Raw genomic sequence first — 18,247 nt, 5'->3', positions numbered from 1 at the left:
TCATCCACTGCACGTGTAGGCCTGTAACAATTCCAAATTCTGCTGCACAATTAATTGTCTCCGAAATAATTGTCATCGACAATACAATTGTCACTGAATCCCACATTTCTCCCAATGAGCGGGCCGGCACCTTGCATTGGTAGCTTGCCGCCATTGGTGTGTGAATGTGTGTGTGAATGGGTGAATTGGAGGCTATTGTAAAGATCTTTGGAATAAAGCACTATATAAAAGTCAGTCCATTTACCATTTAATTGTTTCACTGTTATGTGACCCAGATAATGTAATCATCTATAAATCACAGCAACCTATGAAGTAAACCATGCCTATTTATTATCATAAAAGGTATTGGAGATTGAATGGGAAAGTGTGTCCAAACTTTTGACTGGTACTGTGCTGTTTTGCTAGGCAACTGGTTATTGGCCATCAAAAGAGTACAGCATGTCCTTAAATGCTGGCTTCTCCACTGTATGTAAATGCACTGTCACTCTGTCTGTGAGCGCACACCATTTAGAACTGTCTCGCTATTTCGTCGGCTTAACGACTCACCAAGACCCTAGTTGCCTGGAGGCACCAGCCACTGCAGCGCCACTGATGGATTTGTTGATGACTGCAAACTGAGGTGGGATGGTGGACTTTTGAGGTGTTGTTTTAAATTGGCTGTGTTAGCACTTTTGACAGCGACTGTTTTCTTACGGATTCGGCAAACCGGCTCTTCCAAATGTGCAGGTTCTTCCCCTCTGGTTTGGCTTGAATCCAAAATGATCCCATAACGGTGCAGTCGTGTGACGTTTTGCAAACAAGCTCCATCTCTCTATCGTAGGCTACGGTCTGTTTGCCGAATCCGGTGTGGACTTTAAACGCTCGAAAGCCGACTTGATGTACATCAACTGTAAATCAATGAGCGTGGGCAGGGGTGTCCTCTGATAGGACAGCTACTGTTCTGTCTCTCTACAGGGGTGTCCTCTGATAGGACAGCTACTGTTCTGTCTCTCTACAGGGGAGTCCTCTGATAGGACAGCTGTTCTGTCTCTCTACAGGGGTGTCCTCTGATAGGACAGCTGTTCTGTCTCTCTACAGGGGTTTCCTCTGATAGGACAGCTGTTCTGTCTCTCTACAGGGGTGTCCTCTGATAGGACAGCTGTTCTGTCTCTCTACAGGGCCAGGGTGTCCTCTGATAGGACAGCTGTTCTGTCTCTCTACAGGGCCGGGGTGTCCTCTGATAGGACAGCTGTTCTGTCTCTCTACAGGGGTGTCCTCTGATAGGACAGCTGTTCTGTCTCTCTACAGGGCCGGGGTGTCCTCTGATAGGACAGCTACTGTTCTGTCTCTCTACAGGGCCAGGGTGTCCTCTGATAGGACAGCTACTGTTCTGTCTCTCTACAGGGGTGTCCTCTGATAGGACAGCTGTTCTGTCTCTCTACAGGGGTGTCCTCTGATAGGACAGCTGTTCTGTCTCTCTACAGGGGTTTCCTCTGATAGGACAGCTGTTCTGTCTCTCTACAGGGCCGGGGTGTCCTCTGATAGGACAGCTGTTCTGTCTCTCTACAGGGGTTTCCTCTGATAGGACAGCTGTTCTGTCTCTACAGGGCCGGGGTGTCCTCTGATAGGACAGCTGTTCTGTCTCTCTACAGGGCCAGGGTGTCCTCTGATAGGACAGCTGTTCTGTCTCTCTACAGGGCCGGGGTGTCCTCTGATAGGACAGCTACTGTTCTGTCTCTCTACAGGGGTGTCCTCTGATAGGACAGCTACTGCTCTGTCTCTCTACAGGGCACATGCAGCCATTGGAAACGTGTTTGATTTACGCAAACCAAAGTATGACCATGAATATGAAATGAAACAACAATGAAAAAATAAATGCTTTGACCACGGTTCAGAGAAAAAAAACGATCATGTCAAATAATCGCCATTCAACAATTATTTCATAACTGTTACAAGCCTATGCACGTGCAGAACTTTTTTTGTGTGTTGAAGTAATCTTAGCCAGTACGCAAGCGCACACTCGCCACAGAAAGATTGTCAGTAGTTCAGCTTAGTTTAGTTTAAACTAGAGGTTCTCCAAGTTCCTCCAGCATCCCTTAAGTCTTCTGTTTACGGTTTCTCGGTTACCTACAATGATGATGGACAAAGACAGGTGGATCGGACCAAAGCAAAACTGGTGATGGCCCAAAAAGGTGACACACTTTGACACAAAATTATCAATGCATGGATAACCTTAGAGGAGAAAAATGTTGACGGGGTGGGGGGGGTGAATAGCGCTAGCACTAATGGTGCTAAATGGATATCGCTAGCACTAACGGTGGTCTAACAATGTAAGTAGCGGTAAGCCCTGACCTTAACACCTGCATAATTACTTATGCAGTAAACAGTTTACTGTGACTGTGTTACCACTAGGGGTGCAACGGTTCAGTTGGCCCACGGTTCGGTACGGTTCGGTATTTTGGGTCACGGTTTTCGGTACGGTTCGGTTCAGAAACAAACGTTCCAGACCAACTCGACCTCTGACCAAAGGCCGCGTTCGAGGCATTCACGTGGACGCTCCGGCGCTCTCAGAGCTAATTTACGAACGCGGCCAAATTGATCTTCTCGCCATAAAGCTTAAGCGTACAGTGGGCTTCCTGTATAGATTTAAATCTTGCTTTTCCTTGGCTTCCAGAAAACGTCTTGTCTCCGCCCTTTTCCTTTCACAATTGGATTATGGTGATACAGTATATAGGTTTGCTTCTCTGTCCACTTTATCCAAGCTAGACCCCCTGTATCATTCGGTTCTAAGATACATCACCAATAGTGCCTTCAGGACCCATCACTGTACACTGTATAGTCTGGTTGGATGGCCATCTCTTTCTGTCAGAAGGCTCCAACACTGGTACACTCTTGTGTTTAAAATCATCTCTGGCTTCTTACCGAATTATCTGGGCCTGAAGTTCATCCCTATACCGAGTGGCTCGGGTCTCAGGTCTCGTAGATGGCTACAATACAAGGTGCCACTTATCATGAACAATGTTGGAAGGGCAAGCTTGTCTTATTATGGCCCTTGGTCTTGGAATGACCTACAGACTACTTTTAAATTAGAGGCCCTTATTTCCATAAGTATCTTCAAGAGTAGATTAAAGGATGTGGTCACCGCTCGCTGTACCTGCTTTGGTTAGACTTCTCAATGTTTTAATCACCTTGTAAATACCCCTACCATTGTTTGTCTATTGTATTGTTGCCACTGTCTTATGTCCTGTCTTGTTATCTGAACAGTTTTTTTAAGCTACTATTTTGACCCTGTCTTGGCCAGGTCTCTCTTGTAAAAGAGGTTTTAATCTCAATGTGACTTCCTGGTAAAATAAAGGTTAAAAAAAAAAAAAAAAAAAAAAAAAAAAAAAAAACGAAAACCGAAAACCGTCACGGTTCACTAGTGAATTGAGCCGTGGAACGCAAACCGTACCGTCCGTAAAAAAACCGAGAACCGTTGCACCCCTAGTTACCACGCTGTCTGGAATTGTACCTAGCTGCCTGAAGTTATTTCAACAGCAGCAGAGTTTAGCAGACAGGAAGATTAGTTCGCTCGCGCATCATGTGACTGGGATGAGACTTAGACCCCCCACAAAAAGTTTTTTTTGCAGATCTACACGATTCACATGGATGACCTATTTTGGCTAATTTAGCAGAAAGGTGACAAGTTTGCACCCCTGGGGCATGCGGCTCACTCCTTGCTCACTCCTCATCTGAGACGGCATCACCCCAATGTGAACATCACAGGTGCAAGAAAAAAAACTGTGAAGTGCAAACCCCGATCCCCATGGCATTTAAGCAGCCTCTCGCTAACAATTCAGACCCCCACCCTCCCCCCCCAGTAAAAACTGTGAATTTGGCCGAAGCTTTACGCCCCCGATTTATGTACGTGTGTATTCGTGTACCAACGTACCATTCCTTAAGTGTACAATAAATAAACAGGGTTCCCACACCTTCTGAAACATCAAATTCAAGCACCTTTCAAGGACTTTCAAGACTCAGTTCCCTCAGATTCAAGGACCCAACACGGCCTAGTTTGAGACAGATCTAGATGAGAATTTATATAATAGGAACTATCCTCTCACAGACAACAATTAAAAAGAGAGGCTTGAATGTGTGAACACTAGATGGTCTCTTGCCTTCTCTAACCACAGCACAGCAAAACAATATATTGTGAAATATGTGTTAAGTTAAGCAATGCAGAGACTTATTTACTAGTTGACGAGCTAAGTAAAACATTTTTGAATATAGATCTTTTTTTTTAGAAAGAGAGAGCAAGACGGGAATTCAAGCACTTTCAATGACCCGTGTCTATTTTCCAAAACGTTTAAGACCTTTCACAGGATTTCAAGGAACCCGTGGGAACCCTGAGTAACGGTGTGTTAAGGCCAATGCACACGGCGTGCGATTTTGTCGCACGACAACATTCGATTCTCAATTCACACCACCGAAGTCGGACCAGGCAGGCTGATTACTTTTTTTTTTTTATAAATTTGTTTTTCAGATTTTATCCCCTTTTTCACCCAATTTGGTAGCCAATTTAACCCAACTTAGCATCCAATTATCCCCTGCCTATTGCGAAGGATCCGCCGCACGACCCCGTGGTCGGCAGTCCCAGAGGAGGCCGCCAGGCAGACTAGGCTGACTGGCTCCTCGAGCCCAGTACCGTTACTCCGACACCAGACGGGGGCGGTGTTGCGCGACGGATCCTAGTCCAGAAATACTCCTATCCCACCCTCGGAAGCGGCCGGCCAATATGCCGCTTCCCGTGTGTCTCGGCCATATCTGGATCTGGCGAGCCGGGATACGAACCCCGGCCCCGGTGGGCAGCATGCACTAGCGGCCAGTGCTTTGACCGCTACACCACCGCGGGACCCAAGGCAGGCTGATTACTATAGGCTCTACCAATATTGCTTGCCTTGCTTCCACAATTTCTACAAGATACAACTGGGCATATATATATATATATATATATGAGATGGCCCGTGTTGTTGACTTCGGTGGTGTGAATTGAGAATCGAATGTTGTCGTGCGACAATATCGCATCGCACGCCGCGTGCATTGTCTCATTCAAAACAATGGAATCGAATCCGGCGGTGGGACAAAATCGCACGCCGTGTGCATTGGCCTTTAAAGCTCAGACTCACCCGGCCACCAGGATGCGGGGGATCTCCCCGGCGAAGGCCTCGGCCATCTCCCTGCTGCCCACGTTGGCGATGCAGTGCAGGGCCAAGCACATGAAGGTGGGGTTGCGGCTGGACAGGTCGTTCTTGATGGCGTTGTTGATGAGGCGGATCAGCTCGCTGTTGCTGTTCACCAGGACCGAGATGAACAGGTATCCCTGTGGAGGAGAGGAGGAGGGGAGAGGTTAGGAGCAGGAGGAGGTGGGTGGGGAGAAGTGAGGAGGAGGAGGGGGGGGGGAGTGAGGAGGAGGAGGAGGTGGGTGGGGAGAAGTGAGGAGGAGGAGGGGGGGAGGTGAGGAGGAGGAGGAGGTGGGTGGGGAGAAGTGAGGAGGAGGAGGGGGGGGGGGGAGTGAGGAGGAGGAGGAGGTGGGTGGGGAGAAGTGAGGAGGAGGAGGGGGGGGGGAGGTGAGGAGGAGGAGGAGGAGGTGGGTGGGGAGAAGTGAGGAGGAGTAGGGGGGGAGGTGAGGAGGAGGAGGTGGGTGGGGAGAAGTGAGGAGGAGGAGGGGGGGGGGGGTGAGGAGGAGGAGGTGGGTGGGGAGAAGTGAGGAGGAGGAGGGGGGGGAGGTGAGGAGGAGGAGGTGGGTGGGGAGAAGTAAGGAGGAGGAGGGGAGGGAGGTGGGTGGGGAGAAGTAAGGAGGAGGAGGGGGGGTGAGGAGGAGGAGGAGGTGGGTGGGGAGAAGTGAGGAGGAGGTGAGGAGGAGGAGGTGAGGAGGAGGAGGTGGGGAGAAGTGAGGAGGAGGTGAGGAGGAGGAGGAGGAGGTGGGTGGGGAGAAGTGAGGAGGAGTAGGGGGGAGGAGGTGAGGAGGAGGAGGTGGGTGGGGAGAAGTGAGGAGGAGTAGGGGGGGGAGGTGAGGAGGAGGAGGTGGGTGGGGAGAAGTAAGGAGGAGGAGGGGAGGGAGGTGAGGAGGAGGAGGTGGGGAGAAGTGAGGAGGAGGTGAGGAGGAGGAGGAGGAGGTGGGTGGGGAGAAGTGAGGAGGAGTAGGGGGGAGGAGGTGAGGAGGAGGAGGTGGGTGGGGAGAAGTGAGGAGGAGGAGGGGGGGTGAGGAGGAGGAGGAGGTGGGGTGGGGAGATGTGAGGAGGAGGTGAGGGAGGAGGTGAGGAGGAGGTGGTGGGGAGAAGTGAGGAGGAGGTGGGAGGAGGAGGAGGAGGTGGGTGGGGAGATGTGAGGAGGAGGAGGGGGGGAGGTGAGGGAGGAGGTGGGTGGGGAGAGTGAGGTGGAGGTGTGAGGAGGAGGAGGAGGAGGTGGGTGGGGAGAAGTGAGGAGGAGGTGAGGAGGTGGAGGTGGGTGGGGTGAGTTGTGGAGGAAGTGGGGGGATGTGAGGTGTGGGGAGGAGGAGGAGGAGGGTGGGTGGGAGAGTGAGGAGGAGGAGGGGGGGAGAGGTGAGGAGGAGGGGGGGAGAGGTGAGGAGGAAGAGGTGGAGAAGTGGGGGGGGAGATGAGGAGGGGGGAGAGGGGGAGAGGTAAGGAGGAGGAGGAGGGGGGAGAGGTGAGGAGGAGGAGGAGGTGGTGGGGAGAAGTGAGGAGGGGGGAGAGGTGAGGAGGGGGGGGGGAGGTGAGGAGGAGGGGGGTGAGGAGGAGGAGGAGGTGGGGAGAAGTGAGGAGGGGGGGAGGGGGGAGAGGTGAGGAGGGGGGGAGGTGAGGAGGAGGGGGGGTGAGGAGGAGGAGGAGGTGGGGAGAAGTGAGGAGGGGGGGAGAGGTGAGGAGGAGGGGGGTGAGGAGGAGGAGGAGGTGGGGAGAAGAGAGGAGGGGGGGAGGTGAGGAGGAGGAGGGGGAGAGGTGAGGAGGAGGGGGGGGGGAGGTGAGGAGGAGGAGGGGGGAGAGGTGGAGGAGGAGGGGGGGGGGGGGAGGTGGGGAGGAGGAGAGGTGAGGAGGAGGTGGGGAGAAGAGAGATGTTTGGTGTTTACGGGCCGCCCCCCCCAACGTAACCACCCGCCCCCCCAAGAAAGAGGAATTATTACGGACGTAAACACTAAACATCTGACAAGCAGGCTAAAATATCTGCGTTTTTTAAACGCACCCAACCCGAATCTGGCGAGTGGCAAGCCCATAGGCTCGTTGGTAACATTAGTCCGCAAGTAGTATCGCATAGCCAGATCTCCACACTTCGTTTCGCACTGTAGAATAATACAAGATTGTGTGCGAGTGTGCGCGCGACGCGAGAGAGTTTTTGCCGGGTGAGATGTCTGCAGATGGAAAGTAAGCAAGTTGAAACGTTAGCAAATATAATTGCTGAGTGTTCTGACAGAGAACGTTGGTTAAAATTGGTCGTTATTATTGTACCTAGAAAGTGTCTTGACTATAATTCCATGGTGTAAATAGTCAAAGAACTAGCAAGCTAGCTAGCTAGCTCAGAGGTGATGAGATGAGCTAGTCTGCTGCACACATGCCAGCTAAAGAGCTAACTGGATGCACTTTATTATTTTACTTAAAGTAGAGATACAATCTTTCTTATTCTGCTAGATTTGGACTTTATGGTAATACCATAATGGCATATTTACAGTACATGGACATGTACATTGGAAATTTCTTTTTTATAGTTGGACATTTTTTCAGGTGAGAGAGTAAAGTCAAAATCACATTATCTGGCTGTATTTCCCACAGCAATCCAAAATTCAATTATAATTATGTTATAAATTGATATGAATCAATGTATACCTCTTATTAGATTATAAATACTCTATGTAATATATACTCTTATGAGGCGGCTTAATGTACAAGTTAGTACACCCCTGGACATGACGCTGGTATGTCGCAGGGTCTTACCCCCTCGGGGGGGGGGGGGGGGGGGGTGTCCATGCCACCCCCCCAAGGCAGCAAACCTAGGGGAAACACTGTAGAGCTGTTTATATAGAGCTGTTTATATAGGCCTTATAGAGCTGTTTATATAGGCCTTATAGCCTTGTGTCGTTTACCTGAGGGCTGGCCATTTCACGCTTTTCACTCACACTAACGCACCGAATCAACTGCTCCAGAAAAACCTGGAAGCAGCGGGTACAATTGTCACAAAGAAAACAATAGACAACGCACTCCACCGCCACGGTCTCCATTCGGGATCACTCTGGAAAACTCCATTACTGAAGAAAAGACAATATTGAAGCTTGTTTGAAGGTTGCTAGCTACAGAACATTTGGAGAACAAGTCTGTAGATTACTGGGAGAATGTAGTCTGGTCAGACAAGACAAAAAAGTAACTCACTTTTTGGCAACAATACAACATGGAGCCATGTACCGAGAAATTCTTGAGAAGAATCTGTTGCCATCCACCAGGATGACGAGGATGAGACACAGGTGGATCTTCCAGGAGGACAACGATCCAAAACATACTGCAGGAGGAGACTCTCAATTGGTTCAAGAGGAGGAAAATAAAGGTATTTGACTCGCCTGGTCAATCTCCAGACCTAAATCCAATAGAAGATTTGTGGAAGGAACTGAAGATCAGGATTCACCAGCGAGCCCCCTGGAACCTTCAAGATTTAAAGACTGTGTTGAAGAATGGGCCAAAATCCCACCTGATCACTGTACGAGATTCGTTTTTTCGTGCAGGAAGGTTCATGAAGCTGTCATTGGAAACAAAGGCTTCTCCACCAAGTATTAAATAATTCAATTTCAGTTCAATATGTTTCAGCGTGTTCAATACTTCTCCCCTGTGTCTTTCCCCTTTATTGCACATAACCTTCGTATGGATTGGAGTGTTACGATTCCTTTAGCTGTGTAGTTTTAGAGTTAATACCAATATCTGGTCTGGTCTACTAAATCCCTGGACAGGCCTGTGTAGTTCATGAGCTTCGACCGGGGCTGGAAGTCCTTTTGGGGTTGGGTGAGGAAGGAAACGGATACTCGAAAAAACAATGACCTCAAGAGAATGGGAGCTGGGTGTCTCCACATGACCACATAGTGGTGTGCCATTGTTTTGTCTCACTGGAGCGCTGTTCCACTCCTTCTCCGGGCAGGACGTCATGGTTTGAACCTGTAGTACATGGCTCTGAGCCAATACTTTTCATTTACATTTTCAATTGTTGGTATTTAGCAGACGCCTTTATCCAAAGCGACTTACAACCAATACGTCTGTCTAACTAAGTGAATCATCTATCCATCAGTCATCGCACGAAAAAGTAATCTCTGCTAGGGTCAGGGGCCATTGGCAGTCATAATGCTAGAAGAAGGAATAATTAGGATTTGTTCTTTTCTCCTTTTCAAATGCATGTTATCAATCAATAGAGAGTGGTTTTCTCTCCTCTGCTTTCACCGATCCTGTTATGCCAGGTCAGTGGTTTCTTCTTGGAAGGAAGGGAGGGACGAAGGAAAGGATGCACTTGTATTCAAACAGGGCCGAAAGGGATGCATTGTTGTTGGTAGTGAGTTCGACCTTTGACCTACTCTTTTTATTATATGCATGTTGCGTAATACAATAGTAAGGCAAAAAGGGAAATACTCATAGCAGTGTTAGCTCTGGCAACGGTGCATGTGAGTCACAAGGACATGAACACCAAAGGAATGACACTTAGTTCATTGATCTGCAGCTGTAAAGGTGAGGGAGTGCACTGGGAGTGTTCTGGTATTAGGGCTGTCCCAAACGACTATTTTTCTAACGATTAATCTAGCGATTATTTTTTCGGTTAGTCTAACGACTAATTTAACGATTAGTCTAACGATTATTATTTTTACTGTTCGATTAATGTATCACTTCGTTTTCCCAAAATAAATGTCAAAAACTTCTCTTATTAACATTTCAGTATTTTATTCAATTATTCTTGTACAAATATATAAATTAGGCTTCTGCACTGCAGGGCAATATTCCACAACAAAAAATATCCTCTCTTTCTTACAGTCCAACATAAAATATAATATTATAAAATATAAAAGTTCTCACATTCATAACATTCTCCCCCTCTCTCTGCTCTCCCCCTCCCACGCTCCTCTCTCTCCCCCCCTCCTCTCTCCCCCCGCCTGCCTCCTGGTTATTATTATTATTATTATAGGTCAGTATTTCTCAAAGTGTGGGGCGGGCATTGAGTGATGACTACCTACTGCCAAGTAATATAATTATAGCAAACATGCCGGCAGTTTGGTATCTGTTCTCTGACTCTGAACGACAACAAGAGGCACATTCTGATATTATAGACTTCCGGTTTCGTTTTCGCATCTTCAAAATAAAAGCGCGAGTTAAGCGTTGTTGAAAATCAATGACACGTCACTCGTAACTGGTCGCAGCCATGTTGTTTATTTGCGACGCACCGACGCACATTACGCAAGTCGACGCGTCGTCCCAGCCCTATCTGGTATATAAAAGAACAGCTAGATCGACAGCAGATATGTGAGAGAGAGAGAGAGAGAGAGAGAGAGAGAGAGAGAGAGAGAGAGAGAGAGAGAGAGAGACAGAGAGACAGACAGAGAAAGAGAGAGAGAGACGGAGAGAGACGGAGAGAGACAGAGACAGAGACAGAAAGAGAGAGAGAAAGGGTGAGAGAGACAGAGAGAGAGAGAGAAAGAGAGAGAGAGAGAGAAAGAGAGAGACGGAGAAAGAGAGAAAGAGAGAGAGACAGACAGAGAGAGAGAGAGACAGAGAGACACAGAGAGAGAGACAGAGAGAGACAGAGAGAGACAGAGAGAGAGACAGAGAGAGACAGAGAGACAGAGACAGAGAGAGAGAGACAGAGAGAGAGACAGAGAGAGAGACAGAGAGAGAGAAAGAGAGAGAGACAGAGAGAGAGACAGAGAGAGACAGAGAGAGACAGAGAGAGAGAGACAGAGAGAGAAAGAGAGATGGAGAGAGAGAAAGAGAGACAGAGAGAGACAGAGAGAGAGAGACAGAGAGAGAGACAGAGAGACAGAGAGAGAGCATGAGCGAGCAAGCACGGTCAAGGACAGCCGGAGCAAAACAGACACACAAGTTCTACCAGACAGAGCCTCTACCAGACAGAGCCAATGAAACAGACACAACAGACAGGCAGAAACACATGGGCTAGACAGGAGGACACAGTCCACACATGGGTATAGGACCACATACAAACACTGTCATCTCTCTTTCAGACGGACGGACGGACACACACACAACTTACAATCTGTTTCTCGGTGTACTTGTTGGAGCTGAGCAGGTTGACAGCCTCCATGTGGCCAAAGTCGATGTCATGGCCGAGCAGGAAGATGAAGAGCAGCTTGCACACGTACTTCTTCTTGCTGTAGCCGTCCAGAGCCTTGTCCCCCTTGAACTTGGAGCGGATGTTGGCCAGCTCCTTATTGATCCGCTTGATCTCCGCCTCCTTGCTCTTACCTGGAGGAGGGAAGTGGAGTCGGGGGGGGAGACGGCCATTTTAGTTGAGTTCTGTTGTCAGCGGGAACCGTGCTCTTTTCAGTAAACGGTGTAGGCTACAACATCATATAGGTCAAACTGCTTTTATCTGGCACTCGCTAGCAGGCCTACATAGCAATGTCGATGCTGTTTAAAAATAATAGTGTAAGATCAAGCTAATGGTGTTAAGATGCTATTTCAGATTGCTTCCGAGTGGACTATTAAAGTGCACTTCAGATATGAGCGCTAACAACTAGAAACTGTTGATTTAGTATCAAGTAATGCAGTTTTCTAATCCCCATCCACAAAACTCCTGCGTGCTAAAAGTAGGCTACTTCTTCTAGGCAGTTCTGGGTAAAAGGACCCATGAGGATCAACATGTGAACATCATCAGAGCATTATCAAATTGGGTGCCACATGGAATGGAGATGGAGTACATTTTGGGGGAAATACATTTCTCAACCGTCTTCCATCATAAGGATGGGGATAAGCAAAAGCTTTGAGTTCTGGTCAAACATACAGAAAAGCGTACAAAAAAAAAATAACATCTACCAGAAAAAGTCTGGAAAGGTGTTTAGACAAACATCAAACCTCATATTGACCCTGGTCAACTAATATCAACTGAATGAATGAATAATAAGTGATTGGAAACAGGTCTTTCTGTTACCAAATCCATAACAGAATGACCAAATTATATCGGTAACTGAAATACTGCAATTGAATTGGCTACATTCACTTATTGTAGAGCTATAGGTTGTACAGAGCCTAAAAGGGTTCTTCAGCTGTCCCTGTAGGAGAATCCTTTAAGGAACCTTGTTGGGTTCCGTGTAGAACCCATTTCACAGAGGGCTCTACAGGGAACCCAAAAGGGTTCTACGTGGAAATTGAATAGCAGACTCCAAAGGAAAAAGACAACACCTAAATCAATAGTAAACATTAAGAGCTCTCTTAAGAAGTAGCCTTGAGAACCCATGGACCTCTTGAGTCTAATGGCCCTTAGGGGGCAGGAGCCTATCTCCTGTTTCCATAGCGTGAGGCGGCTTGATGTATAAGTACACCCCCTGGACATGACGCCCCCCAATCCAACCCGTAATGCTGAGTGTCAAGCAGGGAGGCATCGGGGCGGACACTAACCCGCAAGGCCACTGAGCTCTCTTATAATTGCACAAATGATGTGGTGGACGGTGACACCAATATGTACATAAATACCATCAAATATACGTTGAAAACCTCTACTTTAACCTCATAGTAACTGTTTGATATCAAATCCAAATGTTTGGATCACGAGAGTGCACAATACAGTATTGTGTGGTGTCCCTAAGGCAGACTCTTGGGATCCTTCCCACACCAGTTGGAGACAATAAAACATGTTTTCATTTTGCAGACGATATCTCTGAGGCAAACTAGCAGCAGATTGGGAGTCTCAGTGTGTGTCCACACATGACACAGGCATACTTGCATTTTATTTTGACCAAAACCGTTTTTTGCTGCCAAAAGTGTAGACTATTAGGATCAAGACGCAAACCACCATGAGAGATGGTAAATGGTAAATGGACTGCACTTATATAGCGCCTTTATCCAAAGCGCTTTACAACAGCGCTTTACAACAGCCTCTCATTCACCCATTCACACACCAATGGCGGCAAGCTACCATGCAAGGCGCCGGCCCGCTCACTGGGAGCAATTTGGGGTTCAGTGTCTTGCCCGAGGACACTTCAACATGTGGCCAGCCGGGGCTCGAACCGCCGATCTGCCATCCTTGCGGCTCTAACTCCTGCGCCACAGCCGCCCAAAGATGGGCCAGGTGGGGATGGACAAGGATGTCTCAAAGGCTAACAGTATATAACCCCCCCCCCCCCAGAGCCTGTCCAGCAGCAAAACTGGGTTCTTATTGTGTTGGATTACAGCAGCCCCACATTATCCGCAAAGCGAGCATTGCAAAAATAGTTACGGTTTACACTCATCAATTCTGCCATGCACATTATCCACAAACAGCAGCACTAATTATCTGAACTGTTTCTATTTGAGACCTGCTGCAACAAGCAAACCTTTGACAATTCTGCCTCTCGTTGTCCTCATTGACTTTTACAAACTGTTTATTCCACAACTTTTCAAAACCAAACCACACCCATGGTGTCTGAAGAAGTACTGAACACATTTATATTTAGAGATTTGATATTTCCAAGAAATAACAGAAGTTAATGGATTCTGGAGAGAAATGGCAAGGATGACGCACAACATAAATGTGATCGAGGTTGGGTATGAAATCTAGCCTAACTTTTACTTAAACTAGCTAGCTAGTTTTTGTTTGGCTGTACGTTCAAGTCATTTTAGTGTTTTCGCTCACCTGTCCTGATAGCATTTAGCTCCTGTACCTGTGTCTCTGCATGTCCAAACACACAAGCAGCTGTGCCCATGCTGAGCCACTGTATTTAAACTGAGGCCTTGTGCCATGTGGTTGGACGTACCCCATTGGAATACACCCATGTTAGCCAGAGTTGTGATACCGGTGACATGAACAGCTAGCCATATCAGGCAGCCCTCCCGGTCAACACAGTCTACTGAGACAAGGGTTCAGACCACAAGGATCATATCATTTCAGTCTGACAATTTGGAGACAAAAGTAGAGGCTGTGTCTATGGTCCAGTAAAGGTACTGTAGGCCTAAACACAATTCAAATAGTGGCAGTCCACCTATCTGAAATCTGTCTGCAAGACTGGGGTATGCATATAATTTTAATCCCCCAACTTTTTGGTGTAATGTCCTATAAGTGCCTACAAGGTTCGAAAACCATGTGTACAATTCGAAAACCATGTGTGGCCTCTCAACAGTTAGGCTACTACTGTAAGAACCCAACAACAAGCCTATCAGTCTTGCAGCATAAGTTTCATGTTTATTGGCTGTTTTTCAGATTTTGATCATTTGAGTACCTAAAAAAAAATTTTCTGAACCTAACACTGAATTTTGCCATGAAGAAGACATTTGAGGGGGGTGTTATGTGTTAGTGTTATTCTCTGCCAGGACAATGGTTCTTATGAAAACTGTCAGCGTACACACACTTTAATTGTGTACAAGTCAAGCAAAAAATATAGCCTACATGGAAGTCAACTCAACAATGCACAGGTACCATGTTCAGGAGCTTTCACTACCATATAACTGAAGAGGCCTGCCTAGTGTTTCCAAATAACAGCGCATAGCAGCGCACCATTTCTAGCAGGGGTATCCGACGGACACAAATGTTTTATCCGTCGAATATAAAACATGTCATGCCCACAATCTCCAAGTGCCACCAAAAGTAGTCACCTGCCACAACAGTATTTGGAATGTCAGGTTAGCCCTATCTGAACAGTGACAGATACAACGTCCAATAGTTCACCCAAGGAGGCGTTCTGATAAGTGGATTATCACAACAACACAGAGCCTTGCGGCCCGCCTGGATAGTAACAGCTCCTGCTTCTGTAAAAATAGCAACACGTTCCTCGTAGTAACGATAGGTAGTATATGTAGTAACCATAGATAGTGTAGTAACCATGGTAGTATAGTAACCATGGTACTATATGTAGTAAACATAGATAGTACATGTAGTACCCATGGTAGTATGTGTAGTAACCATAGATAGTATATGTAGTAACCATGGTAGTATGTGTAGTAACTATAGATAGCATATACTAACTACCATGGTTACTACATATACGGTTACTACATATAATACCATTCTACTCACTAGCATAGCTACTATGTAGTAACCATGGTAGTATATGTAGTAACCATGGTAGTATATGTAGTAACCATGGTAGTATATGTAGTAACCATAGGTAGTATATGTAGTAACCATGGTAGTATATGTAGTAACCATAGATAGTATATGTAGTAACCATGGTAGTATATGTAGTAACCATGGTAGTGTAGTAACCATGGTATTATATGTAGTAACCATAGATAGTATATGTAGTAACCATGGTAGTATATGTAGTAACCATGGTAGTATGTGTAGTAACCATAGATAGTATATGTAGTAACCATGGTAGTATATGTAGTAGGGGTGGGCATCAATGATCGACGATCGATAATTGATCGATAAGGATCTTTTTTTTTTAATAATAATAATGGAAATTAGTTAGGCTGGCCTAACTGTCACCAGATTGCGTTCGTCTCTCACCCCTGAACATGTTAACATGATCATCTTTCTGAACAAGAACCAGTAGGCCTGCCGCCTACAGTCTCTCGCTGGAGTTTAAATTTAAGTTAATCTGGACGCACTTAAGGACACTAACGTTTTCAGTCATCCTCCTATTTGTGAGTAACTGTTTTTTTACTGCTCCTATGGTGAGTTACTTATTTTCTATATTTTTATTTATAACGTAAAATGTGTTTTTAAGTTAAACAATTTAGGCTACTCACTGCCTTGTTTAAGAGGATTGTTATCTGACTGTAGTGTCTAGTTTGAATGTGAATGAATGAATGTGTGCAATAGCAACACAAATAAAGTTTTTTCCCCAAGGAAAACATGCTTGTTATTTCTGCCCTAGTTTTTTTATTATTTATTTTTTTTATGGAAAAAAAGCTTATCAATTAATCGATAATTGATCGTTAATTCTTGCGATTATCGAAAAAGAATTTTTGATCGTTTGCCCAGCCCTAATATGTAGTAACCATGGTAGTACATGTAGTAACCATGGTAGTATGTGTAGTAACCATGGTAGTACATGTAGTAACCATGGTAGTATATGTAGTAACCATGGTATTACATGTAGTAACCATGGTAGTACATGTAGTAACCATGGTAGTATATGTAGTAACCATGGTAGTACATGTAGTAACCATGGTAGTATATGTAGTAACCATGGTAGTATATGTAGTAACCATGGTAGTATATGTAGTAACCATGGTAGTATGTGTAGTAACCATGGTAGTATATGTAGTAACCATGGTAGTATGTGTAGTAACCATGGTAGTATGTGTAGTAACCATGGTAGTATATGTAGTAACCATGGTAGTATGTGTAGTAACCATGGTAGTATATGTAGTAACCATGGTAGTATGTGTAGTAACCATGGTAGTATGTGTAGTAACCATGGTAGTATGTGTGGTAACCATGGTAGTATGTGTAGTAACCATGGTAGTATATGTAGTAACCATGGTAGTATGTGTAGTAACCATGGTAGTATGTGTAGTAACCATGGTAGTACATGTAGTAACCATGGTAGTATGTGTAGTAACCATAGATAGTACATGTAGTAACCATGGTAGTATGTGTAGTAACCATGGTAGTATGTGTAGTAACCATGGTAGTACATGTAGTAACCATGGTAGTATGTGTAGTAACCATAGATAGTACATGTAGTAACCATGGTAGTATGTGTAGTAACCATGGTAGTATGTGTAGTAACCATGGTAGTAACGGACTAAGTAGCTAAGACCCTACACCACATCACGTGAGCAGAGACAGAGAGTGTCATCACCACCACAGGGATGCGGTGCAGCAATCGTGCCCGCGAATGACCTCTCCGTTAAAAACCCCTCCTTCCCTCTTACCGTTCAGCTTGTTCATGTCTGCACCACCGTATTAACAGAAAAAAACACATGTGGGGCCAAATATGTAACGTTGCAACAGATCAAAGCGGGTGTCATAATAATCACAGTGTAAGTTAGTCTGGAAAACGCAACACGGCTACTTACAATTCCGTATGTCCGAAATGAACACCGCTAATCCGCGCATTCCGTCTCCCTTCGACACAGCCGGCATTTTTGCTGGATTCTCTCCGGGCCTTTCACGTCAAAAAACGACTCGACGAAGGTCAGTTTATCAAACGCAAACGGAGGTGTTGCAGGTTCGCTTGGTAGCCAGTGAGCCAGCGGACCGACTTGTTATATTGCTTGACGTTTATCCTCGATTTACACGTCCGCTATTTGCTTGCGCGCACAACGACGTTACCTAGTTAGCTCGGAATGGATGAGCCGTGAATCAGGTAGCTAGCAGGACGCTTTACTCCGACAGTGGAACAGTCCGTGTCTCCCCGTTCACTAGCCTACGTTTCCGCAGGCTACATCCATTCAAACCTTCCCTTCCACCACGGACAGATGACACGACGGGTACGCTGCTGGTTAAGGATGGCTGTGCACACAGAGTCGATAGCTAGCTATATCTCCCCGCTCCTAGATGTCCAGGTATATCAGCCAGGGAAGAAAGAGAAATGTCCCCCAAAAAATAACCACCCGATCGGATCTATGAGTCACTCACGGCAGGCTAGCTAAACAGAGCTAGCTAGCTGGCTGGCTAGCTAGCTATATCAAATGTTGAAATACATCACCAGTTGACCGTGACCACTCAGCATACAATCCTATTTCCCCCGATTTATCTACTCCTGTAATTTATGTGCGATGGTTAGTTAAATACAAACAACTCGAGGTCGTCAATAATGCATGTCAGTGGGTCTCTGCTGCTCGGTGTGTACTGTGTAGCCTTGCAGGGCTCGTGACAGCACGCAGCGGGACGCGGCGCATCTGCGTTCTGTGGACGACACTAGTGGAGCTCCGCCCACTTATCTCGGCTGTATGTAAATGTGGAATTCTTCAAAATAAAAGCGTCCTGATTAAACATTTGTTTAAACATTTGATTAATCTGAATCATAATTCTTTTTATGGCCAGGTATATTCGCACATACAGGAAATTGACTTTATGTGGTTGGTGTATAAGACATAAAGATACAAACAACAATATAATAATGGGGGAAAAAATGTAATTAAAAAACACTATATAAGCGAAAATAGTCCCAAGT

General features: G+C 46.2%; 1 protein-coding gene across 2 annotated transcripts in view; it reads right to left on the bottom strand.

Moving 5' to 3' along the window:
- ap2a1 (adaptor related protein complex 2 subunit alpha 1) overlaps positions 1 to 17,910 on the bottom strand; it is a 61,885-nt gene extending 43,975 nt beyond the window's left edge. For both annotated transcript variants that reach the window (XM_080522383.1, XM_080522384.1), the window contains exons 1-3: positions 17,148 to 17,910; positions 11,239 to 11,450; positions 5,145 to 5,338 (exon numbers count right to left, since the gene is read on the bottom strand). In XM_080522383.1, coding sequence (XP_080378509.1) covers positions 5,145 to 5,338; positions 11,239 to 11,450; positions 17,148 to 17,214 — 473 coding nt within the window. In that variant the 5' untranslated portion in view covers positions 17,215 to 17,910. The remainder of the gene's footprint in view (positions 1 to 5,144; positions 5,339 to 11,238; positions 11,451 to 17,147) is intronic.
- Between the last annotated feature and the right edge of the window lie 337 nt (positions 17,911 to 18,247).

The sequence above is a fragment of the Nansenia antarctica genome (genome assembly GCF_963989245.1).
Source record: "Nansenia antarctica genome assembly, chromosome: 2".
Taxonomy (NCBI): domain Eukaryota; kingdom Metazoa; phylum Chordata; class Actinopteri; order Argentiniformes; family Microstomatidae; genus Nansenia; species Nansenia antarctica.
Note: the sequence above shows the minus strand (reverse complement) of the source record. Positions and strands in the feature narration are given on the sequence as shown.